General features: G+C 58.4%; 1 protein-coding gene across 3 annotated transcripts in view; it reads left to right on the top strand.

The window, feature by feature from the left end:
• The window catches only part of ARHGEF10L (Rho guanine nucleotide exchange factor 10 like), a 143,179-nt gene that overhangs the window by 103,545 nt on the left and 13,462 nt on the right, over window positions 1-26,172 (top strand). For all 3 annotated transcript variants that reach the window (XM_082833713.1, XM_082833714.1, XM_082833712.1), the window contains 4 exons: window positions 2,628-2,714; window positions 4,013-4,239; window positions 5,876-6,030; window positions 12,871-13,019. In XM_082833713.1, coding sequence (XP_082689839.1) covers window positions 2,628-2,714; window positions 4,013-4,239; window positions 5,876-6,030; window positions 12,871-13,019 — 618 coding nt within the window. The remainder of the gene's footprint in view (window positions 1-2,627; window positions 2,715-4,012; window positions 4,240-5,875; window positions 6,031-12,870; window positions 13,020-26,172) is intronic.

Genomic DNA, 26,172 nt, shown 5'->3' with positions numbered 1-26,172 from the left:
CTTTTTTGCATTTTTATTGTAAACAAATCGTGTTAAAATATTTTCTTGATTATGTTAAAATATATCTCTGAGTGTTTGGGCCCCGCTGAAGATGTGCCCCTGGGATGAGTGCCCCGCTCCCCTCACCCCGGTCCCGGCCCTGGTGGGCAAACACTGGGGCCGCGCTCTGGGGTAGGAATGGCTGAACTGGTGAGAGATTGGACGGGGGCTGAGGCTGCGGGAGAGGACGGATGAGCTGAGTATTTGGCTTGCGCTCCCGAAAGCTGGTGTCAGCGGCGTGGGCTGCTGTTTCCTGTTCCACAGCCTGATTTAGGGATTCAGTGAGAGAGGCTGGGTCAGGTTCCCAGCACTGAGCTTGACTGGTAGCGGGTGCTCAGTGGACAGTGGCCGTAATAACAACAACAATAACAGCAACAGCGATATGACTTAAAGTCCTTTAGTCTTGACAACTTGGGGTCAGGCCCTTCCCAGAGGCATCTGTGCCAGGCTCCGTTCTGGGCATTTCCCAGCGATGAACTCTGATCCCCACAGCTGCCCTCAGAGGAGGGGCTGCTACTCCTTGCGGCTGAGAGAAGGGATTCAGGAGTGATAACTTGACCGCTGGGCAAGGAGGGTTTTCTTGACCCCTGCCCGATCCTGTTCCTTCCCGCCGCTCCCTGGGGCTTGACTGGCATGTGCCCCAGCGCGATCGCCCCACCAAACAGTCCCGGCCTTTGTAGGACTTCAGTCCTTATTTATTGATAACGGGATGCTCTTACCTCCTGGGGGTTGCCTGTGGGCCTCGGGGTGGGGACGGTTCAGGTCGCCCCTGCCTGCGGCTCTCCTGGCCCTAGCGCATCCCGTGGAGAAGGACTTCTGGGGTGGGGAATGGATTGTCCCATCTCCCCCCGGGGCCTTGGGCCTCTGGGGAATACAGGACGCGGGCCCATGCCCTGACAGGCCACACGGGGTGGTGGGGTCACAGACAGACCGCTGCCTCCGGGGCCTCCCTGCAAGAAACGCCCACCTGAGCGGGCAGCCATCTGCCTCCTCTCCCTGGGGGGACTTGGGCCTCAGAATCTCCTCGTGTGAAGCCCATGGGGCTGGGGCCGTGTAGGCTGGAAGCGTCCTCAGGCCCCTCCCGGCCCGCTGCCCGACCTCTCCTGAGGAACACCACCCTCCGCCCCGCCCCCGAGTGATCCAAGGGAGCTGTGAGGGAATCCCTGCGAGTGATGGGCCCGTGGAGCTCCCGAGGGACTTATCAGAGCCTGCATGTCCCCATTTGCTGGGCCCCAAGACACCGTGAGTCTTTGAGTTTTTGCCATCGTCTTGGACCCAGGCTCTGTCGACCGGGCTGACATCCGGCCTGCTGGAGTTGCCATGGAAATGGCTGAGCCAGGGCTGCGGTTGCCCCCTCCCCGTCTGAGAGGACAGGAGCAGCTGCGTTGGCAGAAAGGGCCAGGCACCCAGCTGGATGTGGCCCCCCAGGAAGCAAAGTGATGGGGAGCAGGGGGCTGAGGGTGCCCAGGAGGCCTGGCATAAGTTGTACCCCGGAGTGCCAAGGTCTCCAGCCTGGCAGTCTGGCTTCTGGGTAGAGTTCAACCAGAAAGAGCACTGGGCTGGGATTTGGAACTGAATTCCAGCCCCGACTCTGCCATTAACTTGCTGTGTGACCTTGAACCAGTCACATCCCCCCACCCACCAAACTTCAAGTTCGCCAACTCCTAAATGAGGGGGCTGGATGCGGCGACCTCTTTGGGTCCCCTCACCCATGGCCATTAGAGACTTTATTAGAATATTCTAGCAGGGCTGGGATTGACCGGGCCCTCAGGACCAGCAGAGGGCAGCACCTGCCTGTCAAAAGGTCCAGCGGTGCTGCATTTCTCCTGGGGGCACCTTGGAGCTCTCCCCACTCAGCCTCCTTCTCCTTAAGTCTGGTTGGAGTTTCCAGCAAGGCCCATGAAAGGGCCAGGCCATCTCCTCACGTTACTGTCCTGGCCAGTGTGGACAGGGAGAGACAGACGGGCAGATCTAGCTCAGGAAACAGGCCCCAGAGAGCCACCAGAGGCACGGGGTTTGGGGTAGCAGATGCTCAAGGAGGAAGCGGCTGGTGGTTCTCAGTGACAACCCATTACAGACGGAGCCCCCAGACCGCGGACCCAGCCCTCTGGTCCTGGAGGGGTCGTCTGCAGGGGGGCTCTGTTGACCAGAGGATCCCCCTCCATTGTGCTTCCCTGGGGGATGCACTTACCGTCCCCGTGGCCTCGGGCAATTGCGTGTCTTCCGTGGACCTCATTTTCCCCGTTTGTAAAATATGGAGGGTGGGCATTAGTGGTTTTCAACAAATCTTATCTGGAAGTTGCCTGGTTTGAAAATCCCTCTGCTGGCCCAGAGTTTCATTCAGCCTCCTTTTGGCCAGAAGGTGCTAGGAGAGTGATGGTCAAGTGCGAGTGCATAGGAGCTGCCTGGGGAGGAACCTGCCCCCTTTCTGGCTCCACTCTCAGGGGCCTCACTCGGGGCCTGAAGGGGACCCAGGAATCTGCAGGTTTAACAGCCCCTCGGGTGGTTCAGACCAAGGTCTTGCTGTCAAATGTCAGCATCTCAGTCACCTCGACACTTAACCCTGTGTGTGCCGTCTGTCTCTGCAGCTTGGGGCCCTGATCCACAGCCCTGTCAGCTGTCCCCTGCTGGGCTTCTCGGCTGTCAGCACCTCCCTTCCACAGGGCTACCTCTGGGTGAGTAACCCCCAGGCCCAGCCAGGGATTCTGGCCTCAGGGCATGAGCAGGGAGGGTGGCACCTGGGGTGGGTGCTGGAGAAAGCTGCCTGCCTGTGGCCCCCATTTTCTGCACCTTCATCCAGCAAGGTCTTCCTGGGAGCTTCTGTGCCAGGCTCTGTGCTCAGAGTTGGCAGGTGTGACCTCACCAGGGACAACAGAAAACCCTCACAAATAAGGGACAAATAAGCTCACTTATTTGTGAGCTTGGAAGTGGCCTTGGTGCCATGACGGAAATGAACGGGAAGCTGTGTGGAGTATGTGGATGGCAGGGTCTTCACTCCAGGAGTCAGGGGGCAGGGCCGCCCATCTCTCACGGAGATCCCAGCCCACCTTTCTGCCCCTGGGGTTCCTGGCAGAGCCTCCCTCGATTCAAATAGGTGTTCCCCACCCCACATGCTCCTGGTGTGCAGATGGTGGCCTCCCATAGATGCGCTGAGGTTCCAGCCTCACCACCCCTCTGGGCATCCTCTACTTCCTCTTGCTTATTCCTGTCTCCAGGTACTTAAGCAGGGAAACTGGCTCACCCTTCAGAGTTCAGCCCAAATGTCCCTTCTGAGGGTGATTTGTTCTTCACTGTTTCCTCAGTGTCTAGCACATGATGCATCCATCCATCCACCCATCCATCCATTATCCTTCCATCCATCCATCCATCCATCCATCCATCCATTATCCTTCCATCCATCCATCCATCCATCCATCCATCCATCCATCCATCCATTATCCTTTCATCCATCCATCCATCCATCCATCCATTATCCTTTCATCCATCCATCCATCCATCCATCCATTCATTATCCTTTCATCCATCCATCATCCATCCATCCATCCATTATCCTTCCATCCATCCATCCACTCAGCAAGTATATAATGAGTGCCTGCCATGTGCTAGACACAGAGGTAGAACAGTGAACAGGACAGAGAAGGACATTTTAAAGCGCAGAGTGTTATGCTCACTATTTGTTGGTTGAAATTCACCCTGGAGATGAGGAAATAGAAAGCTGACCGGGTATCTAGTCCACCTTAGTTCTTTACCTGATTTCCTTTGGGCCCTGGATCTAACTTGTTGCCATGGCAGCTGGGACCGAGCGACCTTCAGTGACAGCAGGATATGTATGGGCAGGAGGGGGGACGTTTCTTTTGATACCTAACCCCAGTGGCAAGTAGAAGTTCGGGACGGGTCCCTGGGAGGCAGGGGCTGAGCTCTGCCTCTGCTCTCATGGTTCTCACCTGATGGCCTCTCTGGGTCTCTGCCCCAGGTCGGGGGCGGGCAGGAAGGTGCAGGGGGCCAGGTCGAGATCTTCTCCCTGAACCGCCCCGCGCCCCGCACGGTCAAGTCCTTCCCGCTGGTGGCCCCTGTGCTCTGCATGGAGTACATTCCGGAGCCGGAGGAGGAGGAGAGCAGAGACGGAGACAAGAAGTGCTCGGCTGCTGACGCCTCGGCTGGAGTGCACCCCACCGTCTGCCTCGGGCTCCAGGATGGCAGGTTAGGGGCCTGGGGAGGAGGGGCTGGGAACAGCCTGGGGCAGGGCTGGGCAGGTGCATCGGAGGCTGTCCGTGTAGCTTTGGCTCGTCACCCACCAACATTCTCCACCCCTGGCTGAGAGCAGAAAGGGGGAACCAGGAGCTGCTCGCACTTTAACCAGGACCCTTCAGTGGCTGCTTCATGCAAGCTGGCCCCCTTCCGGGTAGTGTGGTACCGAGGGCAACGCTGACTTCAGTGTCAGCCAGAGCTGGGTTTGGATCTGCTATTTCCTCATGCCATTTAACCGCTCTGAGCCTCAGTTTCCTGTCTGTGAAGTGGGTGTTAGCATCCTTCCATGCAGGGCCGCGGTGAGAGTCCACTAGGACATGGGACATGTGAAGCCTTTAGGTCCCTTCTCTGTAATTGACAGCATCCACCCAGCTATGGCCTCAGTTAGCTTTGCAGGGCGGGTAGGCGTCCTGGGTGTTCCCAGGTTATGAGACCTGCTGGCAGAGGGGGCTCCCCCAGTAAGACCCTCCCGGAGCTGGTGAGTCAGCAATACTTCCTTGCAGCAAGGGGCACTCCCGCCAGAGTTTAGCCTGCTGGAGGGTCCAGCCATGTGGATGGAGGATGAATATTCATCCCACTTAAATGGAAGGTGAAGATGGTGATGAACAAGACCCTGAGATGGGCTACAGCCCCACATCCTCCTCATAGCTCCAAGCTTTTCATGCCTGTCCTAGAGTCGGGGGAAGCGGGGAGAGAGGATGTTTCCTGAGCACCTACTGTGTGCTGCTCCTTGAGCCAGGGGCTGTGAGCCTCACAGTAGCCCCACTATGAAGTGTTTCCCACACAAGCAGCTGGGGGAGGAGCTAAAAGCTAACATACGTAGAACCAACTTGGAGACACTAGAGGCTCTGTGATGTCCTGGTCTGGGTCCATGGAACCCAGGGGACTGGTGAACACTCTTTGCTTTTAATGAGATCAAATTCAAACAACATAAAATTCACCACTTTAACCATTTTAAATCATGTAATTCAGTGGCTTCCAGTACATTCATGATGGGCAACAATCACCACTACATAGTTCTAGAACATTCTCACCACCCCCAAAAGAAACCCTGTATCAGCCCCCATTCCCTGCCTCAATCCCTGGGAACCACTAGTCCACTTCCCATTGCTCTGTATTTGTCTCTTCTGCACATTTCAGGCAAACGGAGTCACACAGTGTGTGGCCTCTTGTGCCTGGCTTCTCTCGCTCCCCATAAAATTTTCGAGGTTCACCCACGTAGCATGTCGGTGCTTCCTTCCTTTTTATGGCCGTGAGGTAGGCATCACGGCCCCGTTTCTTGGAGAGGACTGAGGCTCAGCGGTCCAGGGCAGTCAGCTGGGTGGGCCCCGTCTGGATTCACCCTCGGGTCTGTGTGACCCTGAAAACTGTTCTCTTAGCCCCTCTATTGTGCTGCACCCAGAGCCCCCTGTTTTCCACAGGCACCATCCTCCAAAGGCCACCCATGGAAAAGTCCGAGCAGAGGCCTGTTCACACAGCAGGGAGGCTCGCTGAGCTCGGTTGGGGCGGCTCGGAGCCTCTCACCAGGAGGGCACGTGGGGAGTGGGCACCTGGGGGGCTAAGTGAGTCACCTGACCTCTCCCCACAGCATCCTGGTTTACAGCAGTGTGGACACGGGCACCCAGTGCCTGGCGACCTGCAGGAGCCCAGGCGTGCAGCCCGTGCTCTGCCTGCGACACAGCCCCTTCCACCTGTTTGCCGGCCTGCAGGATGGGACCCTCGCCGCGTACCCCGGAACCAGCGGTAAGGATGGGGGGCTGGGGGCGATGGGGGCAGCCCTGGGCCCTGACTGAGAGCCACATCCTGTACCAGAGCGTCTATGGGAGGCAGGCCAGGGAGGCAGCTCAGAAAAAAATCGGGGAATCGAAGTGCTGGGGAGATTGAAGATCCCTGATGCCCACAGGAACAGGGTGCTCGCTACCATACAGGCAACTCAGCCCATTGGCGGGAAACTCTGCTGGATGAGAGCAGGGTCTCTGGGCTCAGATAGATCTGGCTTCATGGCCACGCTCTGCCCTGATGACAGATGTGTCCATGGGCGAGCAGCTTCTCCTCTGTGCCTCAGTCTCCTCATCTGTAAAATGGGAATCATGGTAACACCCACAGCTCACGGGTACCTGTGGGGTAAAAGGTGCAGTGAAGGCAAAGCATAGGACCCGGCACAGCGAGTGCCCAGTGGGGTGAGGCATTTCAATCTCCATTATTTTATTAAGTCATCGACGGCACAGATAATAACGTCTGGAGAGCAAGGCTGACAGCGTTTGAGCTGCCGTTTGCCGGGATGGGGTGAAGTGCTTATGCAGGCGCGTTATCTTAATTCTCGCCACGACCCTTGAGAACTGCCTCCCCTTTACGGATGCTGATGCTGAGACTCGGGGAGGGACACGAGTGCTGTGGTCCCCTGTCCCCTTGTGACTCGTTCAGCTCCCAGTCCAATGGCAAGGGCTGGGCAGAGCAGAGAGCTGCCCCCAGCACCTCCAGAGAGAGCTGATGTGCCGAAGCCTCAGCCTCCCTCCCCCTCCCACGCGCCTCTAATTGCTGCGTCATCACAGCCTGTGGCAGGATTATAACCGGATATTTGTACTGAGTTTTTTTTTTTTTTTTTGCCACTTGGCACTGTGTTGGTATTTTAAATTAGCTTTCAATAAGGCGTTTATAGTTTTTAATTAAAGGGGGTAGAGGGAGGGGGAAAAAATCCCTCTCACCATCAGACAGACTGTGCGTGTGAATGTCAATATGGGCTCAGATTTTCGGGGATCTAGATCAGGGGTTCTCAGGGGACTTTTACCCCCTGGCTCCCACGGGAGGCTGGGAGCCCTGCCCTGCCCGCGCTGGCTTCTCAGCCGCCAGTACGGCTGCCTCCAGCCCTTTCCGTCTTGGTTCCTGACTCATCAGTTTGGGCGTCCGGGTTGGGAGGAGGCGAGGGGGTATATCGGTTTGCTGGGGCTGCCATGACAAAGTACCACAAACTGAGTGGTTTATACAGTGTAATGTATTGTTTCACATTCTGGAGGCTGGAAGTTCAAGATCAAGGTGTCAGCAGGGCCGTGCTCCCTCGGAATGCGCTGGGGAAGGATCTGTTCCAGGCCTCTCTCCCAGCTTTGGGTAGTTCCTTGGCTTGTGGCACCATAACCCCCATCTTCATGTGGGGTTCTCTTTGGGTGAGCCTGTGTCCAAATAGCCCTTTGGAATAAGAACCCCAGTCATATCGGATTAGGGGCCCACCCTCCTCCAATATGACCTCGTCTTAACCAATTACAACTGCAACAACCCTGTTGCCAACCAAGGTCACGTTCTGAGGTACTAGGGGTTAAGACTTCAATGACTGAATTTTGGGGGACACAATTCAACCCATAGGGGGATGGGGTCTAAGCATTGGCTTTCAGCCTGGGATTGGAGCCTGGTGGTTCGTCAGAACCAAAAGAGCCATTGGGGACCATCAGATGCCACACCCTCATATTCTGGGTGGGAAGGGACTGCCTAGAGTCCCATAGGTGAGCCGAGACCTGAACCTAAGTATCCTCCCTCCAGGGCTGGCTGGGTGCTCTCTTGCCTAGAGGAGGAGGTTGAGATGCTCCACTAGCTGTCCCACCTTGCAAACATTTGTCCCCCAAGTATTTACTGAGCCCCTACTGTGCACCATGGATATGGTGGCCAGCAAACCAGATGTGAGCCCACCCTCACAGTTTATAGAGGGAGACAAGTTTAATTTATAGATGAGTCAAATGAACAGGCAGGAAGCTTATAATTACACATCGTGCTGAGGGTCCTAAGGGGAGGAAGAGGGTGTCGGGTGAGAGCCTGACCTCCTGTGCGTGGGGTGGGCTGGTTGGTGAAGGCCTCTCTAAGGAGTGAGATCCTGAAGGTGAGACCCGAAGAAGCAGAAGCGGCCAGGCCAGTGAAGAGTTGGGGGAACAGCGTTCTCGCCGAGGGAAGTGCATGTGCAGAGACCTGGAAGCAGGAGAGCGTTTGGTCTGGTGGGGAGGCTGTGTTGCTGGACAGTAGCCGGAGTGGGAAGTGGCACCAGGCAGGGTCTGGGAGTAGATGGACTGGACCCTGTGGGCCTGGGGTTTGTCTCGGTCGATGGGAAGTGGAGGGAAGTGTTGGGAGTGGCTGAGCACTGTGGCTGGTGGATGGAGTGGACGTAGGCAGGCTGTCTGGGAGGCTGCCGCAGCCAGCCGGGCAGGGGAGTCTGGGTCACTCTGTCCATGGGAGCCCACCCTCTGGCTTTTGGTTTGCCTTTGGCCAGGGAGGCCTCTGGGAGAGACCTTGGCCTGGTGCCTCCCCTTCCTATGGTGTCCTCCAGAGGTGGCCAGGGCAGGAAGGGGGGCTCTCAGGACCACATGCCTTTCATCTGGGCTGCATGTGGCTGGGTCTGGAATCATCAGCCTGGCCCATGACCCAGCCGTGGGGCCTCGGATACCCCTCAGATACCCCGACTCCGTCCCAGCCCCGAAGCTGGAGCTGGGAGCTGCTCCCGGGCCAGCCTCTGGCCTTGGGCCTGCAGAACCCACCTCTGCAGAACCCACCTCTGGTGCCCCATGGGGATTTTGAATAACCCAGACCCTTATTCTGGGCGCGGAGCAGATACTGGTGAGATATCTGTCAGTGTCCATATGACAGGTTTGCCGTCTTGCCTGGGTCTGGCTAAGACCAAGACCAGATAAAGCTGGCATCCCTGGCCCAGCTTTGGCTCATTGGAGAAGGGCAGGACCAGAAATACTGGGTGAAACAGGTAGAAACCAACCTGGGGACCTGCTGAGTCCTGGAGGTCCTGTGGAACCAGCAGCTGTGAGGTAACTGTGAAGATTCTAAGGTCACCAGGCCACTTGGAGTCCTGGGCTGTCAGAGCTGGGGAGGGCCTTGGAGTCCAAGCTCCAGGTGACAGATGGAGAATCCGACTCCATGGCAGCGTGGCCGTGGCAGTCAGTCTGCTGCCCCCAGGAGCCTCTGCTTATCAGCATTCGCTCCCTCATTCGTTCATTCACTCGCTCAGCAAATACACGTTCAGTGCCCACGAGGTGGCTGGTACTGCGCTGGGACATGAGCCAGGCGACCCCTCCCCCTGCCCATCCTGTGTTTGGGAGGGGCTGCCTGGACGCCCTCTGTCCGCCACCACCCCCGGCTCCGAGCAGAGACAGGAGCGTGACCGGGCCTGGGTTGGGGTGTGGGAATGTCCCTGGTTAGATGCTGGGGACATGGGCCAGGGTCACCCCCCGGAGGGACCAGACGATGGAATGGGTGAATGATGGTCTGGGACGTGGTCAGGCTGTCGGGATTGGGTCCCTGCTGTGAGAGATCGGGCCTGTTGCTGCTGCTTCTCTTGCAGCCTCAGTTTCCTCACCTGTAAAATGGGGATGCATTCAGCCCCACGGCAGCGGGTGGTTGTGAAGGCCAGGTGCGGTCAGTCACACAAGTGCCCAGAACGGAGCCTGGGCACAGAGACTCATGCCTGTTACCTTTCCACCATCATCACTGTTACTGGCTGCCTTTTGGGTCCCCCTCGATCTCAACGACTTGCACTCTGTATCCTAACTTCTGGCTCCGGCTCCATCTGGATCCCCAAGGACACCTGCTGGGCTTTCTCCCCTGCAGCCTGGGGGAGGAGGGACTCCTGCCTCTTGAAGTTGCTTTTGCTGAGACAGGGGCTTCATCTCCGTTCATCTGGCGTGAGAGCTGATGCCGGGCCCAGCCCTCACGAATGGGCCGTCTTGCAGGGGGCGGGTGTGAATTTGTAGGTGTGCACGTGTGTTCTGGAGCATGTGTACCTAGAGCCGCTGGTGGGCAGGGAGCAGGTGGAGGGATGGATCCCCCAGCAGGCTTGGGGTGGGTAGGGCTCTAGCCCTGCCCAGAGCTCACAATGATTATGTTTAAAGTCTTAGACTTGTGGCCTGTGGAGGCTGGGAAGAACCTTAGAGGTCAGAGGTCTGTCCCCTTGGGGTGCAGTTTGGAAAACTGAGTCCCAGCAAGGGGAAACCTCTCGTTTAGGGTCCCGCCATGGGCCTTCGGATCAGGGACTCCTGTCCTGTGTCCTTTTTGATATAATGATATCGGTATTATTTTATCAGTTAATCATTCTCTCCTGGATTCAGGAGAGATGCCCAGCAGGCAGAGGAGTGGTCAGTGCACACGTGACCCTCAAGGGTAGCAGATGCTACCCCCTACCCCAGGCAGCTGTACTATTCCAGGAAGGTACAGAGTAGAGGGTGCACGGGCTCTGCTGGTCATCACTGCCCACGGGGCAGAGCTCGCATTTCCGTTTTGGGGGTGTGGTTCCAGTATCCCAGCTGCTTCCTTCCTGGCAGGGGTCTCAGCCCCCACCTTAGCCTTAGTGGCGGGAGCTCCAGCTTCCGGCCACAAGCAGTACTCACCTCTGGCCGCTGGAGGGCGCGCAAAGCCTCGTATTTTTGTGGCTCCGGTGGCCCGATGGGGGTCAGCGTCCCTTGTGGAGGCCTGGTTGCGTCATGGTCACTCTCCCCAGAGATCTTTGGAAACCCTTGGAACCTGAGAGGGCAGCAGGGACTGGGGAAGGAGGCCAGGACCAGAGTTAGCCGAGTTCCAACCCTGCTTGGTCCACCCTCCTTGGGTGGCTCTGTGCGAGCTCCGGGCTCCCTGGGTGTCTGCCGTCGCATCAGTCAGTGCCCTTCCGCGGGCTCTCGTGTTGTGTCAAAAGACAGCCAACAGGCAGAACTAATGAGCAACGGGTCCCGTCGAGCTGTGTGATTCGGACCGGTTCTCTAAACTCTGGGTCTCAGTTTTCTCAGTTGTAAAACAGGGATAAGAATAGAATCTTCCACATAGGCTGGTGGGAGGTAATGAAATAATTCATGAAAAGAGTGCCTGGCGTGCCCACGTGTAACAGAATGTGGCAACAGCTGTCAACGCTCCTCACTGGGTGCCCACCCTGTGCTAAACATTCTACACATTTAATTTGATCCCTCCAACATCCGGCGAGGTGTAGGCACGGTTATCATGCCCACTTTACAGATGAGGAAACTAAGGTTCAGAGAGGTGACGTCACCATCACCCATCCAAGTTAATGCAGAGGTTGAGAGGCCGCAGCTTCCCACATGCTCCTATTCATGGGCTGGAAAGAACTGGATGTGTGTTGGTTGGGCGGGGGCTGGGGGGTGTATTTTCCAACTCTTAGCAGAGCTGGGAGTCTGCCGAGTTTAAGTAGGGCTGAAGGGGAGAGGAGAACACTCTTGACAGGAAGGGGAGAGGAGCGTGCTGGTGGGGGAATCTGGTCTGTCTTCCATGGGTCCTCCTGCCACACCCCTCCAGCTTTGCAGACAGCTCCATCGCACCACCCAGCAGCTGGCTCAGAGGGAGGGCCTGTGCCGGGGCTGCTTTGCACCCCTTCCAGGGATCCTGCGGAGGGGGGATGGGAGTGGCTGGGCACTGACAAGCCAGTGGCAGGCTCTGTCCTGCCTCCCACTGCTGACGGTATCTCAGAGGTGTGCCCCACTTCCTGCTCAATCCTCCTGTCCCATCTGGCACCCTGGCAGACAGGACAGCCTCTGGGGTTCTGTATGGCATTGGGTGTAGCTTCAGAGAAAAGCCAGTCTCCGTGGGCACCGCTCTCATGCCAGGGAAGATCCTTGGCCTGTTCTTGGGTGAGCCGAGCATCCCTGAGGGTGGTGGGAGAGAGCCTCGTGCAGTGCTGGGCCGGATCCCTTCATCTGCCTGTCTTCAGGGATGGTGGGCTGGGGACCGATGGCCTCTCAGGACTTCCTCCTTCCATACCTGGGGTGGTGGCATCTCTGGAGGAGGAAGGTCATCAGAGATCTTGGTAGAGGTGACAGAGTGCCTTGGAGTAGGCGAGAAGATGTGTGAGAAGGCAAGACTCATTTTCCATAAGTTACGGTGTCAGAAATGTCCTCAGAGACAGTCTTATTCGCAGCACCCTCCCCATTTTACAGGTGGGAAGACTGAGGCCTTGAGAAGTAGAGAGGTGCACTCAAGGTCCTTAGTTAGCTGCTAGCAGAACCAGGGCCAGGATGCTCCCCACCACGTGCCACCTTCTTGGCAGGGCCCTGTGGATGCTGCCTCTTCGGGGAAGCCTCCCTGGAATTCCCCTGTGCAGAGTTGGTTCCTTCCATCTTAACAGCTCTCAAGGCCCTCTGTGCACGCCTGGCCACTTGGGCTTGGCACTTCGTATGGTAACTGCTGTTTAACCCTTTGTTTTCTCCATCCAGCAGGGATTTTCTTGAGGGCAGGGTCTGTGTCTGATTTATTTCTGTCTTCACAGCACCCATTACAGGCCCTGGCATGGAGTAGGTGCTTACTAGGTGTGTGTGGAATGAATGCACAGAAGAGAGGGAAAGGGAGAGAGGAAGGGAGGGAGGGAGAAGTGGGGAGTACAGCCCCCAGAGCGGGTGGAACATAAACAGAGGCAGATGGGAACAGCCTCCATGCCACTGGGAGGGTGAGGGGCAGAGAAAGGGGCCAAGAGCTCTCACGGAGCCAGGCGTGGCCGCCGCTGTGGCCCGTGGCTCCCGAGGGCTGAGCAGCCCCGGGCCTCTGAGCCGTTTGCCATCCCCCACCCCCTGCTGCTGACCTGCCTCCTTGCTTTCCCTCCAGGAGGCGTCCCCTGGGACCTGGAGAGCCCACCTGTGTGCCTGACTGTGGGACCTGGGCCCGTCCGCACCCTGCTGAGCCTGGAGGACACCGTGTGGGCCAGCTGTGGGCCCCGGGTCACTGTCCTGGATGCCACCAGCTTGCAGACTCAGGTACCGGCCCTGCCTTGTGGCTGGTGGGTCCAGGCCCTGGGGGGGTCATCTCCGGGCACACCCTCGCAGACCTTCTTGCATTCTACCTGGCGCCGCTCTCGGCTCCCAGCCGCGTCTCAGGGATCATCAGAGTTTGCTGGGCAGCAAGGGGGGGCCAGGATCCCTGTGGGGCCCCACCCCCTGCCCCGACACGCACCCTCGGGGCTGCTGTGAGGGGAAGGCTCCCCAGCCCACTGGGCAGTGACGCTGCTCCTCCGTTGTGTCTGCTGCTCCCTGTGGAGGTGGAGCTGGGGTCCCTGTGCTCCCACTGGTACCCAGGACCCAGCTGTGCCGCGGGGATAGCCAGGGTGAACGCAGCCATCCTGGGCGCTGGGCTCTTTAAACAGTATGGACGTGGAGCCTGCTGGGTCCTTCCGTGGCCCATCACAAGCACTGCTGGATCCTCAGCCCTGGGATGAGAGCCTGGTCCAGGGGCTTCTTCCCATGCCCGCGTGGCTCCCTGAATGGTATTTTGGTGAAGTTTGCTGTTATTTGCTTTGTTTAGATTATCAACTTGAAATGAGCGGCTACCAGGCCCAGAGGGGAGCTGTGGGTGTGGGCTTGGGGTCAGAACAGACAGGCCCCCGCGTGCCTCCACGGCTTCTCTCGCCCGCTCTATCCTCTCTCGTGCAGCCATACATCAGCTACTCAACAGCCAGGTGATTGTAAGATCCCAGGGGATTGGGGCCGGGTCCCAGATGACACTGTCCTGGTTTGGCAGATGGAGAAACTGAGGCCCAGGGAGCTGTGGGTGAGCTCTGAGACCCGGGATTGAACCTCAGGGTCTTGGCGCTAACTTTCCCATCTTTGCTGAAGTGCAGCGTTCGGAGCTGTGCACGCCTGGCTCTGCCTTCCGGTTCCCCCACTCACCTGCTGGGGACTTGGGGGACCCCGTCTGTGAACACGGGTTTTCCCATCTGTAAAAGGGGAACAAGCATCCTTTCCCTGCGGTCCTTTCGCCGCTGAGTGAGATAGTGCTTGGTCAGTGCCAGTGCCAGGAGATATTTGATTAGCGGTTCTTCTGGGTTCTGGAAAGGGAGGTGGGGTGAGAGGCAGCGCCGTGGGCAGAATCAGAGGATTTGGGTTTTGAACTATAATCAACCTTTGAGGAGAAGAGGGCTGGGGGCTAAAGGTGACGCTGGGCTGCCACCCTTGAGGGGCTGCTTGAACAGGACCAGGACCTTTGACCTCACTGGCGGGGCTGGGCCTGGACAGAGGGGGTGGGCTCTGGGAGGGGCCGGGGAGACGCCAGCTGGAAGGACACTGCTGCCTCCCCCACTCCAGCTTCTGGATTCCTTGGTCCTCTTTCTCCCAGGCAGAGCTGGAGTAGGGGCGGGGAGCCCTGAGCAGCTGCGGCCACTGACTCCCCTGGTTCTCATTTGGGGGCTTCCCTGCTGCCCCGGACCCTGCCCTGTCACTTCCCTCAAGGGCCTGTCACCTTCTCGGCCTTCTGAGAGGAGGGTGAGTAGTGGGGACTGGCTCCCCAGGGCTTTTGAGGTCCCCAACTGACCTGGGTCTCAAGACATTTGTCAGGAAAAAGGATGAGGCCCCCCTGCAGCCCCTGCCCAAGCATCCCTGCATTGTCACCACGCCAGGCCCAGTGCCCTCCCAGCTTTCTCGGCTGGCAGCCTGCACAGGCTCTGACTCAGCCAGCAGCCGAGCACTGGGGCCCAGCTTAGGGCGGCGGTGAGAGGGAAGCGGGCCCAGCCCTGCCCTTGGAGGGCCTCCAGTCTGATGGGGGAGAGCCAGCCCTGCCCTTGGAGGGCCTCCAGTCTGATGGGGGAGAGCCAGCCCTGCCCTTGGAGGGCCTCCAGTCTGATGGGGGAGACCCAACCCTGCCCTTGGAGGGCTTCCAGTCTGATGGGGGAGACCCAGCCCTGCCCTTGGGGGGCCTCCTGTCTGTTAGGGGAGACACAGCTCTTCCCTGGGGGCCTCTAGTCTGATGGGGGAGACACAGCCTGCCCTCTGTTCCCCATATGGGAAAAGTGAGCCCAGGAACATGAAGAAGCCGAAAGCGGAGTGCGGACGAGGTGGGAGGGAGCAGGCTTTGTGAGCTCCCTGTTGGCCAGCAGACACTCTCAATGCTGCCAGCAGGGGAAATGGGACAGCAGAGGCAGAAGGCAGCCGAGGAAAGTGGGAGGCAGGATGTGAGCTAAGAGTTGTTTTCAAGGAAGAATCTTCTAAGGAAGGATCCAGAGGCCGTAGGACCCTGAAACCACAGGCCCGTGGGAGCAAAGTGGCTGCTGGTTGTTGGGGCAGGCGGTGTGGGCAGCAGGGCCTGAGGAGCTGGTGAAAGCTGGGCCCCCCGGCGGCCCCTCCCAGGGCTACGAAACTTTCCAGAGGGGGAGGAATTGGGAGGCGTCATCAAAGACAGAGGCCCTGTCCCTGCCCCGGCCATGCCCACCTCGGGTCTGCTGGGCACCCCACTCCCCTGGAGGCGACTGATTTGCCGGCAGCCTGCTTCAGATTGGGGGGATCCTTGCCCCGCCAGGCTGTGCACCCTCGGACAAGGCACTGGGCCTTCCTGGGCCTCAGTCACTTCATCTGTAAAATGGGACGACAGCAGTACTGTGTAGAGTTACAAGAGGACTCAATGGGAGGGTTTATATAAAGGGCTGTTTCACACAGTGCCTGGCACATACTAAGTGTTGGGTGAGCATTGGTACTGTGGTCATTGTTTGCCTAACTTAAGTCCTTATTGCCGTATGTGTGGTTTGTTTGGAAAATCGAGCTGCTCCTTTAGAGTCGGTGGTGTTGGTGGGTGTGGGGTGTGTGTCCGCATTGCAGGTCTGCTGTCCCCTCGCTTCGCTGGCTGGAAGGCTTCCTTCTGCTGACAGCTGTCCTAGGAGCTTGAGACAGACGGACAAAGGGAAGGATGGGGCCCAGGCGAGGCCCTCGCCCGATTTCGACCCTCACCAGCTGCCATGCAGTCCCACCCAGGCCCTGCAGCTCAACTCCAGCTCCACTGTCCCTCGGGCCAATCGGCCACGAGGCTCCAGCGTGAGGCTGCGATGATTTAAGATTAGTTCTGGACCAGCTGTCCTAAAGAAGGGGATCAATATGACCTTTGCCCGGCTCTGCATACCTGGAGGGCGTTGGGAGGGCACTGGGTGGAAGCAGCTGGGATGCAGGAAGGGGTGATGGAGGAGGCTCTGCAGAAGGGCGGGAGGGAGCCCAGGCCCGCCCCGCCCCCGCCCCCCCCGCGCCCCCCCCCCCCCCCCCCGGCCCCTGTCTGCAGCCGGGGAAATTGAAAAGTTTGTGCGCGGCGCGATGCGGCGACTCGCCTTCCGTACACACAATCCTTTGCACAGTAACGAGGCGATCGCCATGCATATTTTTTTTTTTTTTTTTTGCGGTACGCGGGCCTCTCACTGTTGTGGCCTCTCCCGTTGAGGAGCACAGGCTCCGGACGCGCAGGCTCAGCGGCCATGGCTCACGGGCCTAACTGCTCCGCGGCATGTGGGATCTTCCCGGACCGGGGCACAAACCCGTGTCCCCTGCATCAGCAGCTGGACTCTCAACCACTGCGCCACCAGGGAAGCCCTCGCCATGAATATTTAATAAAACCTCGCTTCACTGCTGCTTGGGAAAGAGGAAGCCTTCTCTGTGCCGGGGCTCTGGGAACTGCTCTGTCTCGCTGCTGCTAATGATCGCCGGACCCAGCCGGCAGCTCCACGCTCGGCTTGGTGGCCAGACGACCCGACCCGAGGAGCGGCCTGTAGGCTGGGCTGCTGTCCAGGCAGCTGTGGTCCTGAAGGGGTGCTGAGGGCTCCGCACACGTCCTGCAGCGGCAGCGTGCCTCAGCTAAGACGAGAGGAATTGCTTAGTGGCAGCAACATGCTAGACTCTCCCCCAGGGCTGAGAACCCCTGTGGGGACTGGAGCACCTCGGAGCTGCCTAGGGCTCCACGCCAGGGGCCCAGGAGTGTCCTGTCAGCCGAAGTGTGGTCGCGTGGCTCTGGCCCAAGTGCACAGACATTGAGTGTTCATCCAGGGATTGTGTCAACTCTAAGGTCCTTTCCCTTGCTTCTCCCACCCTCCAGGAAGTAATAATAACCAACATGTATTGAGTGTGTAGTGCAGACCAGGCATGAGGTTAAGTGCTCTACATGTATTAGCTCATTTAATCCTCAAACCACCCTATGAGATGGGTACTATTATTATTTCACTTTACAGATGAGGAAATAAGAGTCCCAGAGAGGTTAAGTGACTTGCCCAAAGTCACACAGCCAGAAGGAGGCAGAGTTGGGATCTGAACTCAGGCCTCCGACTGAGTTCTGAACTGAGGCATCTTAACTGCCGTGTTGGCTGCCTGGGTGGGCAGAGGCTCGGTCTCCTTTGAGCTGCATTGTCCCCCTGCAGTTTCTGTCCTGTCCTGTGTCACTCTCGGGCAGTGTTATTGTTTAAGTGCCTGCTTTTTCCACCAACACATCTTCTGGGCCAAGGATTGCACCCTGTTCATTTCCCCATGTCCGTCTGGCTCACGTAGCTCACGTAGCAGGTATTTACTCTAAGTAGATAGTAAATAGTCGCGGTGGACGGACGGAAGGTGGCGTCCTGATTTGCAGGCCTTTTGTGCAGGGGGTTGAGGGGGGTGGGCACAAGTGAGACCTGCTCTTAGCTCTTCAGGAGCTCGGAGTCCAGTATGAGGAGCAGACCCAGGACGGTCAGTGCCAGCCAAGTGGGAGGAAAGCTGTGGGGTGCGGCGTGGGGGCAGGCCCAGGCCTGGTGGGAACCCAGGGGAGGCGCGAGGGGTTCCAGACACGGGGAGGAGGGACAGGACAGGGGAGGTTTTCGGAGGTCAGGATCCCTGAGCTGGGCGGGGCAGGTGAGTCAGCTGTGATGCTGAAGGGGGAGGGGAGGCCAGGAGGATGCCCTGAGCAGAGAGAGCACGAGGGCCTGCCCCGAGCAGAGCCAGCCCCATGCTGTGTGGGATGGGGGTGGGCGGCTCCCCGGGAGGAGTCTCTGAGCTGCTGTCTCCATTAGGCCCACTTGGCCTCTGCCGGCAGCCCCTGCCCTTGCCGAGCCCGTCCTGCGGAGCCGGTGCCGCGGTCTGTCTCTGGGCTTGATGCTCGCCCGCCAACTGCTTATTCAGCTCCTTGATCCCAGCAGAGGCAGCAGCGAGGCCTGTTCAATAATAACGGAGCTCACCCGGGCCTGTGTCAACACCGCATCCTCCACGTTCATTATCTGGATCGCCACCTTCAACGTCTAATCCAGTTGTCTGGAGTTCATTTTAACTGATCGCTGGAGGGGAAGTCGGCTGTGGGATGACTGTTGCATCTTAATTAAAAAAAAAAAGAATTAGCGACAGGCCACCAGGAGGCCTTCCCCTTGGCGGGGTGCACTCTGCCGAGTCGGCCTGGCCGGGGCACCGGGGCGAGGCTGCTCCCCAGCACAGCGTGTGCCGGGATCTCCGTCACCCCGGCTGAGGGGCGGGGGGCGGTAGCGACAGGGAGGGGTGCTGGAGAAGGGGCTGGGCTGCGAGCGTGCTTTATGTGATTGGATCCTCGCGTCGCCGCAGGGGTCAGCTGGGCCCGTTGTGCAGATGGGGATGCCAACTGGAAAGCAGCCCCTTGACCTGTGGTCTGTGACCTCTGCTCCCCAGCCACGCTGGCCCCTCTGTTGGCCTCTGAACATGCCGGGCTTCTTCCCACCACTAGGCCTTTGCCTCTGCTGTCCCCCTGCCTGGGGCAGGGCCACTGTGCCCACAGCTTGTCCCTCGGGCAGCTGCTTCTCATCCCCCGGTCTCGGCTCAGCTGCCGCGGCCCCAGTGGGGCCTGCCCTGGCGGCTCCATCAGAGTCACCTCCACCCCCAGTCAGGATCTTGACACGTCAGTGGCTTTATTGTCATCAGAGCGTGGGTCACTGTCTGAAATTGCCTCCAGGACTGTTGCTGTCCCTCTGCACCCACCCGGCCATAAACAGATGAAAACGGGACCTGGTCTGTTCTGTTCGCCAGTGCATCCCAGGGCCGGGCGCTGCACCAGCTTCTCAGCCTGTGCTGGTGGGAGCGTGCAGGGACCCCCTCCTCTGTTGGGTGGGTTGAGAGGGGGGCTGGCTGCTGCCTTACATGTTTGAAAATCTGGGCGGGAGGAGGTTTGGGGCGCTGGTTTCAGATGGAGAAGTGCCTTGGAGGAAGCAGGCCAGGAGGCTACACCAGAAAAGAGGTGGGAAGGGATTTGCGGAAAGGGCTGGTCAGAGGGTCTTGAGGCTGGGAGGAGTGGGTCCTACTCGATAGCAGCCACCACCGCTGGGCAGAGGGACTCAGCAGGTGGGACAGATGTGGGTAGGACAGCTGTGTCACACGAGGGCCCAGGTCCCACCTCTGACTTGCCCCTGCGCCGGCCTTGAGGCATTTCTAAGGCAACCCTCTTTCTTCCCAGAACCTCCTGGATGTGATTGCAGAAGTACAGGCCTGGGGCCAAGGCTCCCCCAGCCCTGCCTGGAAAGTGCCGGAACACAGGGCAAGATACGTCCGGTTTGGGCCGTGGGCCTGGCTCCCACTCCACAGGGCTGTTGTGCGGGTTAATCGGGGCAGCTGTTTCTCATTGGGCCCCGGCGCCCCACCCTGGAGAAGCCTGTCTGGCCCCTCATCCATGTGCACTGGGTCACAGCACCGGCACTGGGCCCTTCTCCTCCACAGCACTTGCCACGATTATCAGATTTGCCAGATCGAGGCCCTGTAGGGCAGGACCGTGCCTGATGGGCTCCCACCACATTCCTGGTGCCAAGACCAGGCTGATGTATAGTGGGTGCTCAGTGAAAGGTTGTGGAGAGAGAAGAAGTTTCCATCAGGGAAGTGGTCTCTGTCTGTGGTGGATCTAAATGTGTAAGGAGCACGTGGCCAGGGTGGGCAGAAGAGCTGACCAGCTCCAGAGCTCGGTGCTGAGCACGGGTGCTTCCCCAAGTGCGTGTTGTCAATAGTCCCGCCTTGTAGGGGTCCAGCATCATCTGCCCCGACTGCTCCGCCCCCTGCCACCACCCCGGTGCCTGGGTGCTGGCTTCTGATACCGGAACTCATGCTTTTTGTCATTAAGCACGCCAGAGAAGAAACTTCTCTGGTTTCCTGGACACCAACAGACCCCAGATTTCCCCCTGCCCGTCCCAAGCACACCCGCCCTCCCCAGCCTTAATTTTCACGTTTAGTGCCCAAACTTAGTTTGCATGTGTTAGCTGTTGTAAATCTATCATAACAGTGTGACGCGGCATGAATAATGCATCACTGGGCTGTATTAGTTTTCTGTCTCCTATCTTATTTATGACACGAAACAGGTGGGAATTTGCAAAAGCGAAATCCAGGCGCAGGGATTCTTGGGTAATGGTATGCAAATTAGTGTGAGCGTGGGAAGATGCACCAAGTCCTCGGGCATCCAGGGAGCCTCCCAGGCCCAGAGCCCTGGTGTTCAGGTCACCCAAGCTTGTGGATCAGGAGTCATGACACTCCACGGAGTGAGCTCAGTTCAGCAGTTTTCTCTGAATTTTTTTCAGTGTGTGTGTCATTTTTATTGTTGTCATCCTGTTTTTCTTTCTTTAATTAGAAATTGGCAGGTGAAACTCGAGAACTCGACTTTCTAAAGGTTGTGGAGACTTCCCAGGAGGAAAGTAACAAGTTCCAAAGGAGTGCAAGTGTTTTCTAGTAGCCTGAAGAATTGAGGTTAGATGTTCAGAAGGTCTTCCTTTCAGGAAGCTTATGAAGGATAGAATGTGGGGGTGGATTTGGGGATCCCGTGGGGCTCCTTTCCCGGGGGGGGGCACCGATGGGTCAGAAGTGGTCCAGGGCCATGGCTGCTGCCTCTGCTCTGGGGTCTGGGGGTTGCGGGGACATATCTCAAGGGACGTCCTGTGGGACTTGGGTGGCTAAGGGGCTGGGCTCCAGGCTTCCTGTCTCCTCACCAAGAAGAGCTCAGGGCTTTCTTGTCTCTGATGTTTGGTTTCCCCCCGTCCTGGAAGATTTAGATTGATGAAAGGATTTCACGGTTAAAGAAAAAATTGTTTGAAGATGTTGGCTCAGGGAACAGGTTCTGTGAAACCATGGAGGAGAAAAGGGAGACGGTAGAGGGAAGGCAGATGGGAGGGGACGTTGGAGAGAGAACAGACTGGGACTGGAGATGGGGCAGGGGCAGACGATGGCGCTGGGGGTGAGGTGTTGGGGAGTGGGCAGTCCTCGGTCTTCTGAGCCTCTGTCCCCCAGCATCTCTGGCTGTCAGTCTGTCCTCCCCTCCACCATGGTTACTCTCCCCTCTGAGCCCTGCTGCAGGATTAGGGATGGGGACACCATAGGAGCAGTTGTCCAATCCCCTGGGGTTTGGCAAAAACACCGAGAGCCACGGACGGACCCACGGAATGTCAGGCCTTGGGCTGGGCCTTAATACAGTGGAGGCTGGGAGGGGTCACACCGGGAGAGGTTTAGGCCAGTGCCCGCTGCTTAGGGTGCACGCGGTGGTTATGTCTTGGCCTTCGCAAGCCTGGCCGCTGGGCTGGGGGAGGGTCTGCCTGGTGGGAACCTTGAGACGCATTGCTGGCTGCCCCTGCTGTGGTCTGAGCAGACTCAGCTGATGGTCAGTGTGGGCTCGGGAGCCAGGTTGGTTGGTTTCAACCCCCAGCTCCACCACCTATTGCCTCAGTTTACCCACCTATAAAATGGGGATAATTACAGAACCTACCTCAGGACTAAGCGGCGTGATGTACGTAAAACTCCCAGGGCTCTCTACCTGGTGAGGAGTCAGCAGGGCGGGCAGATGTCAGCCGCTGTTTTATGGTGACTACAGGACCTGCTCAGGATCACAGGGACCATCCCCCCAGTAGGTGGTGGAGCCCAGATCTCAGGGTGCTTGTGACTCCAGTGCCTGTGCTCACGAGCACATGTGCATGTGAGTGCACATGGGTGCGTGCACACGCGAGAGAGGGAAATAGGTCAAGTATATTAATGTCATATAGGTCCTTGTCTGTGATCTGAGAGTGCTGACGGCACCCTGTTGGGACCTGAGGGCCTGGGTCAAGACTGGAATCAATCCCCCCTCTCCGTTATCCCCTGGCCCCATCCCCAGCTCCCACCCGCTCTGGACAGTCACCCTGATCTGTCACATGGCTGCCACAGCTCCCCAGCGCTTGGGTGTGGCTCTGCGCCTGGTCCGAGAGGTGGCCCTCCGCAGAGCCTTTCACTCGTGCCCTGAGCGGGATGGCAGGGAAGACGCCTTGGCCAAGCCTGCTCATCTCTGCTGCTGAGCCCAAGGGGAATCTGGAGTCCAGGCCATCACGAGGCAGGAGGCCCCCCTCTGGTGAAGCAGGCGCCACAGGTGCTGAGCAGATTCCGTGTGAAGGGGTGGGGGCCGTGGAGGGCTGGGTGGGTGCCTGGAATTGCACCACGCAGGTCGCTCGGGCAGGGCTGGCAGGTGTAACGCCATCTGCCCCTTGGAGCTGGAAAGCAATGCTGAGCCACCACGGGGGTTCTTTCCAGAACTAAGCTTCCTCACACCTGACCCTGCTTCAGCCTGACCACCCAGGCCGCCTCTTCCCTGGCTCTTCCAGCCCCAGCTCAGGTGTTGCACTGGCTGGGGCTCCAGTCCCTGTGCAGGGCCCTGGGCTCCAGCAGCAGCCCCCACCCCCATGGACCTGCCGCTCTGGTGTGGGTGTGGTGAGGGGGTCAGGGGGCTGACAGAGACCTCCCCCCCATGAGTTAATGCTTATCGAGACTCACCCAGAGGCTGGTCCAAGCTCTTTGTGAGTAGCGACCCATATAACCTTCACAACAGTTTTATGCCGGTGGTCACCTCATTACCCCCCCTTTTAAAGTTGAGGAAACCGAGGCAGGAAGTGGTGGAACTGGGACCCAGACCCTGATGGTCTGGTCCTGAGCCCATGGCCTCAATACCTCTCGAAAGCAGGAGGCAGGTGACAAGATGACCTCAGGTCACAGTGATGTCACACTGAAGGTGAACCAGGCAGCCGAGCTCGGCCCCACTACTTCCAGGACAGGCCACTCCCCTTCTGAGTCTCGGTTTCCTCATCTGACCACAGGCTCCGCGGTCCCACCAAATCTCGGGGCTGGCGGGGGCTCCCAGAGTTGAGCTGAGCTGTGGTGAGCGCAGCCCAGATGCACACAGGTGCCGAGCTACACGTCCCCGGCTCTCCTGCTTCGTCTTCACCAGGGTCCCTGTGGTGCTGGAAAGGGACAGGCACCAGGCAGACCCCGGTGCAGCCTGGCACCTGCTAGTCCAGAGCAAGGCTGGAGCAGACCCACAGCCAGGGTGCTCGGTGGCCCCAGGTGGCCGGCAGTCCGGCTCCCTCCTCAGGTGTCTGCACTGCATGTGCTGGCTTGTATAATTGAAGAAAACAGAAGGAAACTAAACAGGACTAATGAGGAGAATATCTATAGCCCACACTTTGAGATGTTTTTCAGCCAGATGCACAGGTGGATGTCAGTTTGGTTTAGTTTTTTTTGGTTGGTTGGTTGGTTTTCTTTTCCACTGTAGTTTATTACGGGATATTGAAGTTTTGTTTTTAAAGACAAAACGTTGGTGTGGCCACAGCAGGACAACCATCCCAGCAGTGGTGGTTTCTGTGGGCCTTGCTCTGGGTGTGGTGGGTGGCAAGGAGGGTCTGTGCCCACCTCCTTATGTGCCTAGTGATAAAAAAGGTTCAGTGCAGGAATTACTAACTTGGCGGCGGGGGGCAAGAGTGGTTTACAGACTCCTTTGAGATGTTGGCGAAAACTATTCATCATCTTTCTAGAAAAATGCACCAAACACACCAAATTTTGCACAATCAATTCCAAAATGGGTTGTTGAAGACAAGTTTGGGGCCGGCTATCACTCTTAGGGCAGAGACGTCATCCTTCCCTCTGTCCCTTCTAGGTTCCCGGGGTGGCCCTGAGCCAGAAGAGCCCAGCACCCAATGAAGTCTCTTGCTAGACAAGAATGGCCTTGCCCCCACTTTACAGATCAGTAAACTGAGACCCAGAGGTGTTAACTGACTTGCTGGTAAGAGGTAGAGGTGGATGCCACATCTTAAGCCTCCCCACTGGCACACCATCCCCTTGGCCTTGACCAGGTCCGATTCTGAAGGCAGAGTGTTAAGCTCTGGACGGAGCCCCACAAAGGTGTCTGTCCACGGCTGAGAGGTCACGTGTAGGCTTTGGAGTCCCATTAGGGTGACCAACTGTCCCGTTTCGTCCAGACAAGGAGTTGGACTTCCAGTGCTACAACTGGGGTCTCTCTGGGCAAACTGGGACGCGTGGGTCACTCTAAGCTGGAATCCTGGCTTTCCCCCCATTTTCCAAGCACAGTGACTTTGTGAACGGCACTCAGCCTCTCAATTTGTTTTCTCAGCTGTAAAATGTTGGTAAGAATAAGATAGATAAGGGAAGGGATTGTGTCCTAATTGTCTTTAAAAGACTGCCTCTGCCTGCCCAGTGCGGCGGCTGGGAGCAGGACCTCCGGGTCTCAATCCTCAGCCTGTCCCCTGGCTGGCAGTGACCCCACGCCACTTTCTCGAAGCGTCGGCATCCTGCCTGTTAGGTGAGGATGGAAGGGTGGTGTCCTCATCCCAGGGTGCAGGGATACTAAGCGGAGCCAGAGCTGGCAAGGTGCTGGCGAGCGCTCCGTGGATGGTCTCTGGGCCCATGACCGGGCCTCCCAGGCCAGCTCGTTGTGGTGACCGAGCAGCGAGTAGGAGGCAAGAACCCCTTCACGCCCACACCCTGCTGGGGAGCTTGGCATGAAGGTGTCGGGGGCGAGCCTGGAGCTTGGAGTCCACAGGTCAGGCCCACACCCCAACTCTGCCCCTGTCTGGCAGGTCACCTGGGCTCATCGTGTCCCCTTCTGAGCTCTTTCCCTCTTCTTTCGTGAAGGCCTCTGGGAAGATGAAATGCCAGACGTGGCGTGGCCTGGCACACAGTGGGTGCCCAGCGAGCAGTAGCCTCCTGCCATTTCCTTGGCAGCCCCTGGCCCCCGAAGGCCCCAGCATCCCTTCCCGGCTCCGTGGCGCTATCGCAGCTCTAATGACTTTGAGTGCTGAGCTGCTTACGCCAGGAATTCATGGAAGCCAGGCCCAGAAGCATCACCTGGAGGCACATAAATATTGTAAGACTGAGGCTGGGCTGTGTCAGCACTACTTGGGGTGGGATTACTCACCTGAGACCCTCTGAGCAAATGTGTGCCGCAGGGCTGCCGTGAGGCTGCTGGGAGAGGGCGAAGGGGACGGGGCTCCTTGGGCGGCTGCAGGACGCTGCCTTGTCCCTGCTCCCCGACCCGCTCCTGCCCACAGCCGTGTGCGTGGGGCGCTCACGGTGTGCTGGCCCCGTCCCATGAACCGCCCAGCACCCCGTAAGGCAGGTTCTCCTTGTATCTCCATTGGCAGATGAGAGAGGAGACCCAGTGACCCTGCCAGAGATGAGCTGGGAGCTGAGTCAGGCCCGGGCCCTCCCCTCCAGCGACCAACCTTTTTTTTTTTTTTTTTTTTTTTTGCGGTATGAGGGCCTCTCACTGTTGTGGCCTCTCCCGTTGCGGAGCACAGGCTCCGGACGCGCAGGCTCAGCGGCCATGGCTCACGGGCCCAGCCGCTCCGCGGCATGTGGGATCCTCCCGGACCGGGGCACGAACCCGTGTCCCTTGCATCGGCAGGCGGACTCTCGACCACTGCACTGCCGGGGAAGCCCTGACTTCTCTTTTAATTAGATTCTGACGGCAGCACGCCGGGCTGACTGGCTGCAGGTTCAGGTGCAGCTCTCCGTGGGCCCAGGTCTCGGTTGTAGTGCAGTTTGGCTTTTTCGGAGGCAGGAAATGCTTCTGACCTTCCTTCGGGAGCCGGGCAGGAGTCTGCTGCATGTGTATGAACATGCACACGTCTTCCTGTTGGTATCTATGTGTCTGTGCTTTCATGTGCAAATACGTGCGTGCCGGTTTTTGGAAAAGTCTGCAGACGAAGCACGTTGGGTGCCCCTTCCATCCCGCTGCCCCATCCGTTTGGCCATCTGCTCGTTGACGGCGGGCGTTGCGGGACTGCGGATCCGGCCTCAGGGTCTCATCTGTGATGGGGGTTGGTGGTTCCTCGGCTGGACTCTCCCAGCAGGACCCCCTCGGGGGGGTGTCCTGTTGTAACCATGGGCTCGGCCT

The sequence above is a fragment of the Leucopleurus acutus genome, assembly GCF_964270905.1.
Source record: "Leucopleurus acutus genome assembly, chromosome: 2".
In the NCBI taxonomy this organism is placed as follows: Eukaryota; Metazoa; Chordata; class Mammalia; order Artiodactyla; family Delphinidae; genus Leucopleurus; species Leucopleurus acutus.
Note: the sequence above shows the minus strand (reverse complement) of the source record. Positions and strands in the feature narration are given on the sequence as shown.